The 15,808-nt window shown below is 42.4% G+C and overlaps 1 protein-coding gene across 1 annotated transcript in view; it reads left to right on the plus strand.

The window, feature by feature from the left end:
* The window catches only part of KIF26B (kinesin family member 26B), a 516,204-nt gene that overhangs the window by 476,724 nt on the left and 23,672 nt on the right, over positions 1-15,808 (plus strand). Inside the window, exon 11 of the mRNA XM_081486872.1 lies at positions 14,749-14,911. Within this exon, the coding sequence (XP_081342998.1) occupies positions 14,749-14,911 (163 nt within the window). The remainder of the gene's footprint in view (positions 1-14,748; positions 14,912-15,808) is intronic.

Here is a 15,808-nt window from a genome sequence, read left to right on the forward strand (position 1 = left end):
CAAGAAAATTGAAAGCAGACTTGAACAGACACTTGTACACTCATGTTCCTGGTAACATTCTCCATAATAAGCAACAGGTAGCAACAGTGCAACTGTTCAGCAAGAGATGAATAGAAAATATGGTATATCCACACAATGGAATATTATTCAACTGAACCGTACACTAAATTTAAACTGTATGGTTAAAGTAAAATAGTGACTTTTATGTTAAGTATATTTAACCACAGTTTAAAAAAAAAAAGGAAAAGGAAAGGCAAGCAGTTTTCAAGGACACAAGTCCTTGCGGGTTTCTACTACCATTAGACCTTCCTTTTTTTCCTTAATAATTAATGGGGTCATATTTAGTGGATTGAGTTGTATATGGAAGAATTTCCATGGACAGGAATAAAGTAAAGGTCTTTGCAGGCTGAAAGCTGCGATGAACACAGATGCAGGAGAGACACAAATGTCCACCCTTGTTCCAGGAATAGTGACTGGAGTGGGACAGACAGTGTCCACAGTGCAGAAAGGCACCTTAGGATATTTTGCAGCTTCCTCCTCAGGGGGCTGCCCAACCCCAGGTTCAAAGCCCCCAAGTTATCTTTATTTAATCTTTTATATGATAAGGAGGAGGCCTCCTAGATTTTCAGTCAGTAAAGTAACAAATGGATTAGAACTTTGGTCATGCCAGTCTGCCACTTACAGGGTGAGCACCTAAGGGCTGCTATTTGGTGACTGATGAACTTTGTGGCAATGGTACTTCACTCTTCCTCCTGAAGCCACTTTCAGCATTCCCGAGACTTGGAAAGGCCATTGGCTAGGATTAGGGAGCAAGCTTGGAAGAAGAGGGCGCAAATGGCTCATCCTGACCTTGACAATCAGAATCCTGTTTTAAGCTCCATGCTACTGCCTTTAAAGAAAAACCATTGCACAGGGAGAGAGATGAGCTTGAGATCACGAGGAGGACAGGTTTCATCGCCTAATCCATCCTGCCAGGTACTGGTGTGAATCCTTCCCAACAGGGTGATGTTCTGTACCCCTAGCTTCGCATAATGATGCAGCTTATGTCACCTCACTTGGAAGGTTATCCTGCAACACAAGGGGTGCACACTGGCATGCGGTCTGATGAGCAGAGAGAGATTGGACCTCCCTTTCTTTTGTGTGCACGTGATCAGAACACAGTCAAGTGAAGGCAAATTAAATGACAGCTAGGGCTCAAATTTGCATTTCCTCTGTTCATTTTATTTTGATGGAAAGAAAGCATGGAATTGCCTAAATTGAACTCAGGAGACTGGAAATAGTTATGATTGTAATGCAGTGTAATTGTCAGGCCCAGACTCTTTGTCTCATGTTATTTAACCTCTTTTTGGCCTTTTCAAGGAATGTGGCAGAAGAGGGGTTCATATGGGTTTCCAGAGCTGGAAAATAAAAGCTCCATAATTCATCTAGTACCCACATTGTTCTGTCATCTCCGTGTTTTGTTAGAGAGTCAGTTCAAAAAGTAGATGAGACCCTTCCAGATGTTTCCCTGACTCTTTTTTTTGCTAAACACATTTCTTTTGAAAGAACTTTAAATACACTTGCAGATTTTCAAAGCCCAGATTTTGCACAGTTCTAATGTCAACCATGAAGGGCTATCACAGACCGAGCCATAGAAAGAGGCACCATCAAAATACCACATCAAACATAAGCTTCATGTAAGTTTCTTACCTGAAATAAACATTAAAACCTCATGAAAAAGCATAAGAATGTTCTAAAAATATAGGTTTATCACTAAGGTGATACAGGAAGCTTAGGGATGGTATAGTGGGAAAGCAGTAGAAAAGATTTGATAGAAGGCATTAGACAAAAATAGGATTTTATTATATCAAGAATTCCATTCGTAACTTTCATTTTCTTTCTTCTTGAGAATTCTTTGAGAATCCATGGAGAAGAACAAGGGTGAGCAGAAATCAGGGGAGAAGCTCTGGGTTACCATGACAACATGACTCTTGACTCCATCTCTATCACCCATCATTGCCTTTTGGATTACTGCAGAGATCTTTGACATTGGAATTAACACATCCTCCTAAATCTGAGGATAATTTAAAGCTGAAGAATAGCAAAGTCTCTAAATAGTACAATGAGCTCATCTTTACTCAAAAGATGCGTAATGGTCATAATGCAACATAATTGAGATAGTTCCTTATCTCTCCCCCAGTAAAGCTGTCATAAATCACTGCAAAGTCTCTATAAAAGTGACAGGGCTATAGAAATGTCTATTGTAAAGCATCGATAATTAATGATAATGGTTTGGGCCAAATAAATTTGTAAAAGAAAGTAAAACTTCAGATAATGTGAAAAATGTCAGAGTAGTATTTATAATCTAAATTTCAGTAACAATATAAACATGATTATTACTCCTATTCTGGTCCTGCAGGTGGATTAAATAATGAGCATGCATCTATACAGACCAGTCTGCAGAGTTCAGTAACTGCTTAATGAGCCATTAAGCACTTCTTTATAATATCTTAAACTTCACTACCACTCTATTTTTGCTAGTCTGCTAATTCAGGGGAAATCTGTGGACCTATTATTTTCTGTTTGTCTGTGCATGCCTGCATGTGTCTGACTCTTTACAACCCCATGGACTGCAGCCCACCAGGCTTCTCTGTCCATGGGATTTTCCAGGCAAGAATACTAGAGTGGGTTGCCATTTCCTACTCCAAGGGATCTTCCTGACCCAGGGATCAAACCTGTATATCCTGTGTCTCCTACATTGGGCAGGCAGATCGTTTACCACTGAGCAACCTGAGAATCCTATTTGTCTGTAAAGTCTACCAATTTGCCTTCTCTAAGTTATTGTTTTTGTTTTTCAACAAAGTGATGACGTTCCTAGCTCTTGACTATGCTAAACTAAGTAAAAATAAATATAGGCTCTTTCCCTTCTGTCCTGGAGCTAATAAGTCATAAACATTGTTTGAATTACTGTGAAGAAAGGTCAAAATAAAAAGAAAGATCAAATTGAAAGCCTAACTCCTGCCCTCCATGGTCTTGGGATCCTGTTGAAAGAGCTACCTGGCATTGACCAAACTGTGAGATTTGAGGACACAGTCCTTGAACTGCCAAGTCTGCCCAAGACTTCTGACACCAACTGTAAGGAGTTAGGGTCCAACTACAAAATTAGAGGAAGAGTCCAGAAAAGACTACTCTCACTTCTGACACCAACTGCATATTTAGAGGGTTCCCAAAATCACCTCCAGTTCTGGTAATTCATTAGAAGGACTCAAAGACTCGCTGAAAGTACTCACGGCTACGTCGTGTTATAGAGGATACAGATTAAAAGCATACAAAGGAAGAGATGCAGAGGGAAGAGTTTGGGGAAAGAGGGGTTCCAAACATGAAACCTCCATTGTCTTCCCCTGCAGAGATAGAATGTGTTACCCTCCCAGTTGTCAATGTGTGACAATATACACTGAGTTTTGGTATGCAATTTTTCCTAGGGCTTCATTGCGTAGACATGATGGATTAATTTCCAACTTGGCTGAACTTGGCCTCTAAATTGACTGATACCACATGACCCAAGGCCCCTGAAGTAAATCACGTGATTGATCTTCCAGGCATGGCCAGCTCCCAACTTAAGACTATTGGGTATGGCCCTGTGATCTGGTGTGACTAGTCCCCACTCTCCACAGAGGTATCCCCAGCAGATACAAAACGGATTACTTCCCAGAAGCTAAGGTTAAAGCTAGATCTCTTTGGGCGAGGCTGTATTCTTTATTGCACAGGAGTCAAGACAAGTCTGAGTGAAGAGGAAGTACTAAATTATGTGGTAGGTAGAGGGGGGCTTAGTATGAGCTTGGATGACCAACCAAATACTTGAGGAGCAATAGAAGGAACATGGACTACTCCCAAGCAAAAGAACATTTAAGGACATGATAAGTGTCTTTTAAAATGTGAAGGGCTAATGTGCACATAAAGATGATTCTTACCCTGTGTGCCCCTTGGAAATAGGGTTGAATGTCTGTGGGTTAGAAATATAAGAGAGATATAAGTTCAGTATAAGAGAGAACTTTCTAATAATTGAGGCTATTTAAAAATATTATCCAGGCTGCCCTGAAGTTTTTATACATTAAAAATATTCTGGCAGTAAGCAGATCACCTATAATAGTGGCAGTCCTCTTATTAGGAAATACAATGACCTTAACAATCTTTTCAGCTCTAATACTCTATGGTTCTTAAATTATTTTTCCAGTTTTTTCTTTTATTCTCAATTAAGAATTTTTATTGAAGTGTAAGTTACATAGCATTATATTAGTTTCAGGTATCAGTCAGTTCAGTCACTCAGTTGTGTCTGACTGTGACCCCATGGACTGCAGCACACCAGGCTTCCCTGTCCATCACCAACTCCTGGAGCTTGCTCAAACTCATGTCCTTCAAGTCAGTGATGCCATCCAATCATCCTCTGTCATCCCCTTTCTCCTCCTGCCTTCAATCTTTCCCAGCATCAGGGTCTTTCCCAATGAGTCAGTTCTTCGTATCAAGTGGCCAGAATGTTGGAGTTTTAGCTTCAGCATCAGTCCTTCCAATGAATATTCAAGACTGATTTCCCTTAGGATTGACTGGTTGGATCTCCTTGCAGTCCAAGAGACTCTCAAGAGTCTTCTCCAACACCACAGTTCAAAAGTATCAATTCTTCGGCGCTCAGCTTTCTTTATGGACCAACTCTCACATCCATACATGACTACCGGAAAAACCATAGCTTTGACTTAGATGGACCTTTTTCGGTAAAGTAATGTCTCTGCTTTTTAATATGCTGTCTAGGTTGGTCACAGCTTTTCTTCCAAGGAGCAAGCATCTTTTAATTTCACGGCTGCAGTCACCATCCACAGTGATTTTGGAGCCCAAGAAAATAGTCTGTCACTGTTTCCACTGTTTCCCCTTCTATTTGCTATAAAGTGGCATGATCTTCATTTTTTGAACGCTGAGTTTAAAACCAGCTTTTTCATTCTCCTCTCTCACTTTCATTAGGAAGCTCTTTAGTTCCTCTTTGCTTTCTGCCTTAAGGTTAGTGTCATCTGCGTATCTGAGGTTATTGATATTTCTCCCTGCAATCTTGATTCCAGCTTGTGCTTCATCCAGTCCGGCATTTTGCATGATGTGCTCTGCATATAAGTTAAATAAGCAAGGTGACAATACAACAGGTATACAACATAATGATTCTATATTTGTATATAATTCAAAATGATCACCATAATAAGTCTAGTTAACGTCCACCACTATAAGTTACAAAATGTTTTTTCTTGTGATAAGAACTTTTAATATCTTCTCTCTGGTTGTTGTTTAGTCACTAAGTCATGTTCGACTCTTCTGAGACTCTGTGGACTGTAGCCTGCCAGGCTCCTCTGTTCCTAGGATTTCCCAGGCAATAATACTGGCATGGCTTGCCATTTCCTTCTCCAGGGGATCTTCCCACCTCAGGGATCAAACCTGGGTCTCCTGCATTGCAGGTGGATTCTTTACTTCTGAGCCACCAAGGAAGCCTCAGTCTACTCTCTTAGCAACTTTCAAATATGCAATGCAGTATTATTACTAGTTATAATCACCATGTTATACATTACATCCACAAAGCTTATTTACTTTATAACTGGAAGTTTGTACCTATTTTTCAAACTTGTATCCTAGAATCAGTGAGTTTTCTAAATTGTGTTCTTATTACATGAATTACTTTTAAAATGTCTTATGTCATACCTGAGTGCTACAGTCTTGAAATGAATGTATGTTTTCCTGAGCAGAACTTAGATTTAGAATATCTAGAGTAATTCAGATTCTACTAACTGAGTGATCAATGACTAGACCAGGATGGAAGTTTTTTCTTGTTCTAGATAAGAAGGAATGAATTGTTAAGCAAAAGAATAAAGTAAGAAAGGTTTCATGAAACACATTTAATTTATATAAGTGAACCTATGTTTATAGCCACTTCAGAAATTGCAAATATATCTCATTAAGTGAGATTGAAGCAGATTAAGTAAGGATTTTAACTTGAAACCTTCTGTTAACTCTAAATTCAAGTTACATTATATACTTCTTTTGAAAGATTCTGAGTCTGTTCCCTGTTTACAGCTGGTCTTTGTCATGAAGTGGGCTGAATTAATGTGAATTTTATCTTATTCAGATAAACAGAACACTGATATCCAGGATCAAATGGATTCATGCAGCCCAAATTTCTTTAGATTTCATCTTCCTATGTGTATAAGGGTAAATGACTAAAGTCGTAACTCCAATTTCCTTGGCCTTAACCCATACCTACAATGCAAACCCTCCAGTTTATATAAACTGTCTTTCTATCCAGATCATTTCCGATGTACCTCAGGGAGCTCTCATGAATGATCATCACATAGTCCTGCTGGGGACAACTACTGCTTCACCTGGAATAGCCCTGCTTGGGTACCATCACTGCTCTCCTGCCTCTCACTGGGCACAGTCACCAAAGCTGTTGAGCCACCATGATGCCAGCCCTGGCTAACCAGGATGGCAAGGGGAAGAACACATCTCTCCTTGCATCAGAGGCATCCCCAAATGGTGCTGTTTGTGCTGAGGGTTCTATGTTGATGTTGTTTTTGCTGTTGTTCGGTCACTAAGTTGTGTCCGACTCTGCACCCTCATAAACTGCAGCACACCAGACTTTCCTGTCCTTCACTATCTCCTGGAGTTTGCTCAAACTCATGGCCATTGAGTCAGTGATGCCATCCAACCATCTCATCCTCTGTCTGCCCCTTCTCCTCTTGCCCTCAGTCTTTCCTAGCATCAGGTTCTTTTCCAGTGAGTCAGCTCTTTGCATCATGTGGTCAAAGTATTGGAGCTTCAGCTTCAGTATCAGTCCTTCTAGTGAATATTCAGGGTTAATTTTCTTTAGGATTGACTGGTTTGATCTCCTTGCTGTCCAAGGGACTCTCAAAAGTCTTCTCCAGCAATACAGTTCAAAAGCATCAACTCTTCAGTGCTCAGACTTCTTTATGGTCCAACTCTCACATTGGTACTTGATTAGTGGAAAAACCATAGCTTTGACTAGATGGTCCTTTGTCAGCAAAGTGATGTCTCTGCTTTTTAATGTGCTGTCTAGGTTTGTCATAGCTTTTCTTCCAAGGAGCAAGCATCTTTTAATTTCATGGCTGCAGTCCCCATACACAGTGATTTTGGAGCCCAAGAAAATAAAATCTGTCACTGTTCTATAGTATTTAATATAGAGTTCTATAGTATTTAATTAAAGAGCTCTATGAGAGAACAGTTAGGCTAACTGTGACCACTCTTAGCACATCCACCAACAGATGGTCTCAAGTTAGGTAAGGCATGAACTCATAACAGGCAGCATATTGGTTGGATCACAAAGTCTGGTCCTTCAGTTGGCAGTGGGTTCTCTTCTAAGGTCTCCTCTGATGAGCGGTCTCACCATCTTCCACACTGCTGCATGCCAGTGCTGGCAGAGGCACCTCAAACACACATGCCAGATGCAGGCAACTATTTTCGCCAATGCTTTATTCTGAAAGCCAAAATCACCCTCATTGGAAGACCTGAGAACCATGCTTCTCTCTTAAGCTTGCCAGGATTATGCACTCTCATTCTTAGCATCCCATAGCACAGACCTGCTCACACCGTTTGCAGTACAAATGGAGTAATATCTGAAACTGAGCCATAAGCCCTTTAACTTCATGAACTCCTTTTGGGTATGCCAGTAGGGTAGCTTGGCCAAGCTTTGGGCTGTTCTGTAGTGCCAGAAACTGGAAAACTCGTGCCCTGAAATGTTGACCTTCTTGAGGGGAGCATTGCTGAGAAATGGCCATTCCTGCAGAGCAGACAGCTTCCCATGCAAAAAGGTGTGTGAAGTCTTCTCCCAAATGTGTAAGGTCTGTGAAGCAACCCTGAACAGGGGACCACCCAACCCTTACAGGGAAATAAACTCAAGTGAAGTGATTTTTCCCTTGTGGACATACGTATTTCAGTGTCACAGCTCAGTAGTCTCACAAGTAAACACACTTGCTTGGGACCTAGAAGACAAGCAGAGGCATGAGAGTTGCCCTCCCCTGGGGGCCTGGTGACTCAATCTACCCTCTGCACAATGAACACTCTTTCTAGTGAGAGATAAAGAACCACTCAGATGTTGACCACCTAGGCCAGGAGCACTGGGTTATGGGTCCTGGTGTCTTGAGACCCTTGTCCTCAATACTTGAGCTGGTCTCAGGAGGACACTGGTGACTCTTCAGACAATAGTAGAAAAGGATGTTCACAGCCCAATAGGATGTGAATGGGAAGGAGGCAGGGTCAGTGGGAAAGAGGGTGTAGAGGAGCCAAAAACTAGACCAAGTCCATGACTTTAGCCTATCTCTGGTCCTTCTTTTCCTTTCTGTTCTTTCTTCCTATTTTCTCTCCTCTTCCCTGGTGGTCAGTGGGTAGATGCAGGGGCCTGGTGTTTGGGGTCTAAGGCTGGGAGATTAGAATCTTGGAGCTGGAACCATCCTTGGCATCTCTTGCCCAGCATCTCAAGCTCTGTTTGGGGCTCTACAATACATTCTGGCAGTTTACAGGTAAAATGGGTAGAAAATGGAAGAGTTGCTAGAATGCAATGTAGTTCCAGAGTCATATCCTTAACAACATGAGAAATACCAGAATTTTCCTGGCATATAAACACTGGTTGTTATCTTGATCTGACATCTATAAGAATTCTGTGTGTATGGTTTCCATTCTTCAATGCCAATGATGTATTGCTTAAAAATAAACAAGCACTGTCTCCTTTTTCTAAAGAACATGCCTGTGTGTATGTCTGGGAGGTCACATGCATGTATGTGTTTCTGATTTTTATGTCTGCGGCCCACAGGAATCTTTCTCTTGCACATTGTTCTGGAGATTAATTTTCTAGATTAACTAAGTTCCTTTCCTTTCGTTTTATTAGGGATTAATATAACTCACTTTGCTTTTTTCTGTGCCCTCATTGTGTTTGCATTGAAGGAGGCATATTTTTGAAAACAGATCCATGTATGTAAGTGGACATTTATGGTTCTCTCCCACAAGAATCAGGCCTTGAAGAAGGGCTGGACCATCCATGGTGCTGTATTTGAGTTGCTCAGCTTGGTGATTCAGAGCTCACTACTCTTCAAAAGAACATGGTCAGTAGATGCCTTTCTTCCTACGTCCAGAGTTCTTCACCTCCCTTCTGAGGAAGAAATATATTTAACAGCTGTCATGAAAGAAACATCTATTTTCTTATGAAATTACCTGGCCAACATTGTAAATGTGTGACTCTGGCAGCCCTGTACCAACTTACCAGTTGGGACAGTTTCCCAACTCTCAGGGTCAGTGAACAATGATCTTGAGATTCCAGACTGTCCTTTCAGAAAGAAATTTAGAGTTCTGTTGGGTTCGGGGGAAATCTCAAGCAAATATATCCCTGGATGCCTGCCACATAGGAGAATCTCAGCCAAGGAGAGAACTGTGCTATACCCACTGAAGTCCAGGCGTTCCCAGCCATCAGGGAGTTACAGTGACAGTGGGGATGCTCCCAGTCTTGAGGGTCTTTCTTTATCATGTGCTGTTTTAGATTTGCTCTTCTGTCATTGGCTTTAATGGATGGTATGATAATGTGTTGGTTTTTTAAATTTTATTTATTTTTGGCTGTGCTGGGTCTTCATTGCTGCTCTTGGGCTTTCTCTAGTTGTGGGGATTACTCTAGAGAGTTGCAGTGCACAGGCTTCTCATTTCAGTGACTTCTCTTGTTGTGGAGCATAAACTCTAGGCTCATGGCTTCAGTAGTTGCAGCATGCAGCCTCAGTAGTTGTGGAGCACAGGCTTAGTTGCTCTGTGGCATGTGGAATCTTCCCAGACCAGGGATCGAACCTGTGTCCCCTGCATTGGCAGGTGGATCCTTAACCACTGGACCACTAGCGAAGTCAGATAACCTGTGTTTACATGTGTGTCTCCCTCACTGGGTAGTGGGCTCTAGGGCCTCTGCTCTGTACAACCTCTGAGTCTGCAGGATGGCCTCCTGAGGGCCTGCATTCACCAAATGCTACTTGAGTGAGCTGCTGTAGACATTCACAAGTTAACGAATTGGAGGGTGAGCAGTCTCATAGCCCCTTGAGAAGGATAGCCTCTGCTTCTGCATCATATAGGAAGTGAACAGGGCAGTTGCTGATGACTGTGTCCTGGTGCTTGAGTGATTTCTAAAACCAGCGCTTGTTCCTCTGCCTGTTTCCATGCTGCTGATTTTAAAAGCTCTCCCTTCAGGAAACATCTGAAAGAAAGACAGATGAAATGAAAGAAAGACAACACAGACAACTATCAAGTCAGAAAGAGACTGTTGAATAGGAAGGAAATGGCAGCCCACTCCTGTATTCTTGCCTGGAGAATCCCATCTACAGAAGAGCCTGATGGGCTATAGTCCATAGGGTCGCAAAGATTTGGACATGACTGAAGCGACTGAGCACATACACAAGGAAATTAAGATATATTTCTGTGTTCTTGTTGATAACTTTTTGGCACTCTGTCTAAAATGAAACCACCTTTTGTCAATACTTTAGAGCACAGGTCAATGGACTTTTTCTGTAAGAGACCAGATAGAAAATATATGGACTCTGTTATGACTACTCACCTCTGCTGTTGTAGTGTGAAAGCAGCCGGAGACAATATGTTAACAAATTGGTGTGGCCATGTCTCAATAAAACTTTATTTACAAAAACAGGCAGGGGGTTGGATTGGGCTGGCAGGCCTCAGTTTGTCAGCTCCTGTCCTAGAGTACTACGTGCTCTGTCATGTTCTTATAAAATTAATTAAAATTTACTCATTATGCTATTTTTTTGGTGTTCTCTTGCTATGGCTAATAAAAGGTCGGCTTATTTTAAAAAGCAAGACATTTTTCAAAAAAATCATTTTAAAAAATGTGTGCAGTGGGGTGGGAGGAAAGTGGAATATGTGTACATAGAACATGACGGTCTGAAAGAAGAACGACATGGTCCTTCCCAGACCCCAGTCAGTTCTACTCTATCACCCATCCTTTCCTGTCCCGCCCAACCCATCCTTCCCACACCGGTCCCCAAGTTAAGTTCTCATGCACCCTGGCCCTGGGGCTTGGTGGCCAGCAGTTCTGCACCTGTGCTCTCCTATTCCTCTTGCCTCGGTGTCTATGCAGAGGTGCAGACTGAGTTTGAACTGATCACTGCCCTAGAAACTTTTCAGTCTTTTTATTTTCCTGCCAAAGACAGTGAGTTAAATCTACAGTTTGTCCCTTCTTTCACCTTCCCTTCCCAACTTAATTGTCTTTGTTCCAAGTTAAAGGATCATGATGAGGTGGAAAAAAACGAAAACTTTATAGCCACCATCTTTCACTCCCATCAGGTATGTTTTAGAGTCTAGAGAGGCCCATGTGAAACAATCTTGCTGGCAGTTTTACTGGCTTTCCAAAGGAGAGCTAAAATGCTTGTTGCCAAGCAACGCACAGGCCCTGGCTTCCTCCAACAATGTGGACTTAAAAACATAGAATTGTCCTATGATTGACTTATGAATGGGGGAAATATGTAGAAACACACAGGGCAAACAGTTTGATATAACAATGCTATATCTGTTTATTTTGTCTTTGGTATCTTTTCCTGGGGTCTTTACAGGGTCACATGGATAAATAACTGGGGTGTGCCTTCAGCAGAGCAACTGATGAACAAGACTCATCAGTAGGAACTTCATAGTACAGTTGATCCTCAGAATCATTTGCAGATTCTATGTTGTGAATTATGTTCAAAATCCATAGTTTTACTGTAATTTGCAGACATGCTTAGTAACGAAAATTTTGAGCCACCCAACGCATGTGTTCCCAGCTGAGACTGGACAAGCCAACAGCTCTGTCTTCTTGTTTCGCCTCTCTTCATGTAAACAAGGGTCTTTTTTGCAGTCTATTTAGTGACACTTTTTTGTATTTCTGTGCTTTTTGTTGGTCATTTCACTGTGTAAAGTAGCCCCCAGGTATAGTGCTGCAGTGTTGTCTAGTGCACGAAGGCTGTGATTTACAGAAAAAATACATATGTGAGAGAAGCTTCATTCAGGCATGATGTAGTGCTGTTGGTGTGAGTTCAGTGTTCATGAATCAACAATATGGTACATCCAGGAAGAGGAAATTCACTGATGTATATGCATCAAAGTTCTGGAAAGTACTCAAGTAACATCTAAGTGCATGATGATACTGTGGAAACAGGCTGTATTGGTGGATTCATAAAATGCCCGGTTTCTTTTTCTTTTCTTTTAAAGCATAGTGGAAAATATTGTAAGGCTGAAAGCCAAAGAAATTTATGGTCATGTTACTCAGAGTCAAGGAAATGTTAAATCCTTCTCAGCTAGTGTTTTTATTATATAGAAGGTACGTATAATTCATTATTTATAAGAAATAGAAATTAGGATATCTTTAAATAGATATGCACATAAAACAAGGTTATGTGTTGATCAACTGATGAAATATTGTGACCCAGGGGTCTCAGGAACATAAACCCACATATTTCCCCTAGGTGCATGGCTCAGCATTCACTAGCTCAGTGTTCCTAGAGACTTAATAGAAATAACTGTCATGACTAATAAGAATTAACCATATATGATCACAGCTTAACTCTGATGGGATGTATCTCCCACCTCCCATATGGAAGACAAAGGCTTAGACTTGTCCATGTACAGTGTCTGTACTGAGAATGTGTGCCAGGAATGAGACTTGACTTCCCCATCTGGTTGCCAGCTCTGGAGGTTTCCATGATATTCCTGATAGACATTTTGAAGGAAGATAAATGTTTAGAGCCAGGAGCTAGGGCTGGTAGGCTCCTCCTCCATACCCATTTACTTTTCTGTCCAAGTCAGTTCAAGCTGCTATAACAGAATCCCATAGACTGAGGGACTTAAGTGAATTTCTCACAGTTCTAGAGGCTGGAAATCTGAGATCAAGATGTTGGAAGATTTGTGCCTGGTGGGGGCCTGCTTCCTGGCTTATAGGTAGCTATCTTCTCACTGTTTCCTCACATGGCAGAAGGGACAAGGAAGCTCTCTAGGGTCTTTTATATAAGGGTACAAATTTCACTCCTGTGGGCTCCACCCTTATGACCTAATCACCTCCCAAACGTTCAACTTCCAGATACTATCACATAGGATGTTAGGTTGCAACACATGAATTTGGGGGAGATGTAAACATTTAGTCCATAGCATTCTCGTTCCACCACTTTTATCACTGAGTGTTTTCCCTGAAGGGAAACTATGATATATTTTTAAATTGCACTGGCACTGAGCCATAGTGAGCCCAGTATCTCCGAACTGACACCTTAATTGGTCCCAGATGGAAAGGGGAAGCTATTGCTCTTACACAAGTCTTTTCTCCCTGAAGGTCTGATGCAGGTCACATGTGAAGTGGTTTTCTGTCTCTGAGGTCTAATCTCTGCTGACAGTGGCCTGCATGTCACACTGGGTCTCCTGAGCTGGACAGTCTCTCTCCAGAGAGCTGACTGGGGCAGGGGTGGGGTGGGGGTGGTGGGAGAGGGAGGGAGCAATGGCTGACTGCTGAAAGTAGTGAAAGTGTTAGTCACTCAGTCGTCTCTGACTGTGACTCCGTGGACTGTAGCCTGCCAGGCTCCTCTGTCCATGGAATTCTCCAGACAAGAATACTAGAGTGGCTGGCCAATCTCTTCTCCAGGGAATCTTACTGACCCAGGGATCAAATCTGAGTCTCTTGCATTGCAGGCAGATTCTTTACCACCTAAGCCACGAGGGAGGCCCTGACAACCTGATTACAAACCTGAGGACAAACCCCTCTCCTCTGGCAAAACAAACTCAACACGGGGCATGGGAAGCAAAGAGGCTCCCTCAGACTTCAGGATCAGGGAAGGCTCCAGAGACAAAATGACATTTGGCAGCAGTTAAGAGGCAAGAGTTGATGATGACGTAAGCAGAAGCCTCTTAAAAGCAAGGCAGGAAGAATGTCAAGACAAGTTCAGGAATGAAAAAAACATGAGTAGTTCCTTCAGATCACTTTTTTAAGAGCCTAGAAACACCATCTGTAAACTCTTGGGCCTCATTACTCAGGACACTGGCCCCACACAGCACCTGCAAAATCCCTAGAGGAGTCCCTTCTAGAAAGTTCTGCTTTCTGTTGCTGATTGAGTGCTTGGGTCTATGTCTGTGTGTCCCCAGTTTTAATCAGGAATATGATACCTTTTCCTTTGTCACTACCATGTGCAAATATATGTTAAGAGACAATGGCGAAAAAGTGGGTGCAACTCCTTGGCAAAAGAAACCTTGCATGTATTATAAACACATAGCTCTTCAATACAAGTTCATGGCTGGAAAAGTGCTTTTTTTTATTGCAGGGATTGCCTGGTGTGGAAATTTGCAGAGAAAGGCCCAATGTGCAGACAGCATGCCCAATCATGGGTCACAGAGTTGTTCTCTCCCCATCCCTGCCTCTCATTTCTATTCCCAGGTCTCATTTTGGGCAGTGTCATATGCATAGACACACAGGAATACCCCATCACAGCCAGGACAGTGGTGCCAAGGGAGGTGTTCTGCATGCTTTCCATCCTTGGGGTTAGAAGCACTTGCTCAGCTGCCAACTACAAATAGCTTCATGTAGAAGATGATGTTAATTAGTACGCATTTAAAAAAAAAAAAAGGGAAAAAAAACCTCACTGCCCACAGCAAGCCATGTAGGGGCCCAAAGTCCTACCCTGACAGCCGGAGTGAAGCATGGCCCACTAATGCAGCCTTAATTCACTTTGTTGGCAGAGAAAGCAAGCTCACCATGCTGCTGCGGGAGTCCCTGGGGAACGTGAACTGCCGCACCACCATGATCGCTCACATCTCGGCCGCCGCTGGGAACTACGCCGAAACCCTGTCCACCATCCAGATTGCCTCGAGAGTCTTGAGGATGAAGAAAAAGAAAACGAAGGTAAGGGGTTTGCTGGGGTTGCGGTGGATGAAGCAGCTTTCGGAGCCCTGCCCTGGAACTGAGTCAGAAAGAGCGGAATCAATATTTCTAATCCCCCAGCACCAGGGGCCTGGTGAGCTTGGCTGCCAAAGGCCTGGCTCAGCATCCACCTCGGGGCAGGACTACCTCCTGGCCGATACAGAAGTCCCATCCCCTCCCCACTGGTGGTGATTTCCTCAGTCATCCAGCCTGGACTCTTAACGGGGAGTGCTTGATTCACTTTAGAGAGTTTAAATGATTGCGACTCTGAGGTGAAAATTTTTAAGAGCGATGGGAAATATCCATAGTTTGTATCTTGCCTACCTTGATCCTTTAACTGATTGATCCCAGATAGGACTGTTAGTTAACTCCTTGCTCAGGTGACCCTACTTCCCTTGCATTTCCAGGAGGCACTTTGTCAGGCTGTGGCATGTTGTCCTATTAATTCAGTGGTTGATTCTGGTTGATGAAACCACTGGGCTCATTTTCTCAGGCAGAGGCAAAGCCAGGACAGTGGCGGTATGACAAGAATGTCTGAGAAAATCATTATGATTGTGGTCAGTCTGGTCTGTGGCTAGCTGGTGATTTGTGGGGCTTTTCCCCCTCCTTTATATATATATGTGTGTGTGTGTGTATATATATATATATATATATATATATATATATATATATATAAAAGAAATATATATATATAGATACACATATATTTGGTCAAAAACATGTCTTTCCAACCAGTATCCCATGGCACAAACTGTCATACATGGCTTGGATATGCAAACTGGTGACCCCCTCAAGTCCTTAGGAGGTCACATGGGACGTGGGCTGGTCACCCCCTTTCATGAGCAGCCTCTCCTTCCCCAGTGTGCCTCACAGGAGTAT

This window comes from Giraffa tippelskirchi, chromosome 5 (assembly GCF_054371585.1).
Source record: "Giraffa tippelskirchi isolate mGirTip1 chromosome 5, T2T-mGirTip1v1.2.pri, whole genome shotgun sequence".
NCBI classification, from domain to species: domain Eukaryota; kingdom Metazoa; phylum Chordata; class Mammalia; order Artiodactyla; family Giraffidae; genus Giraffa; species Giraffa tippelskirchi.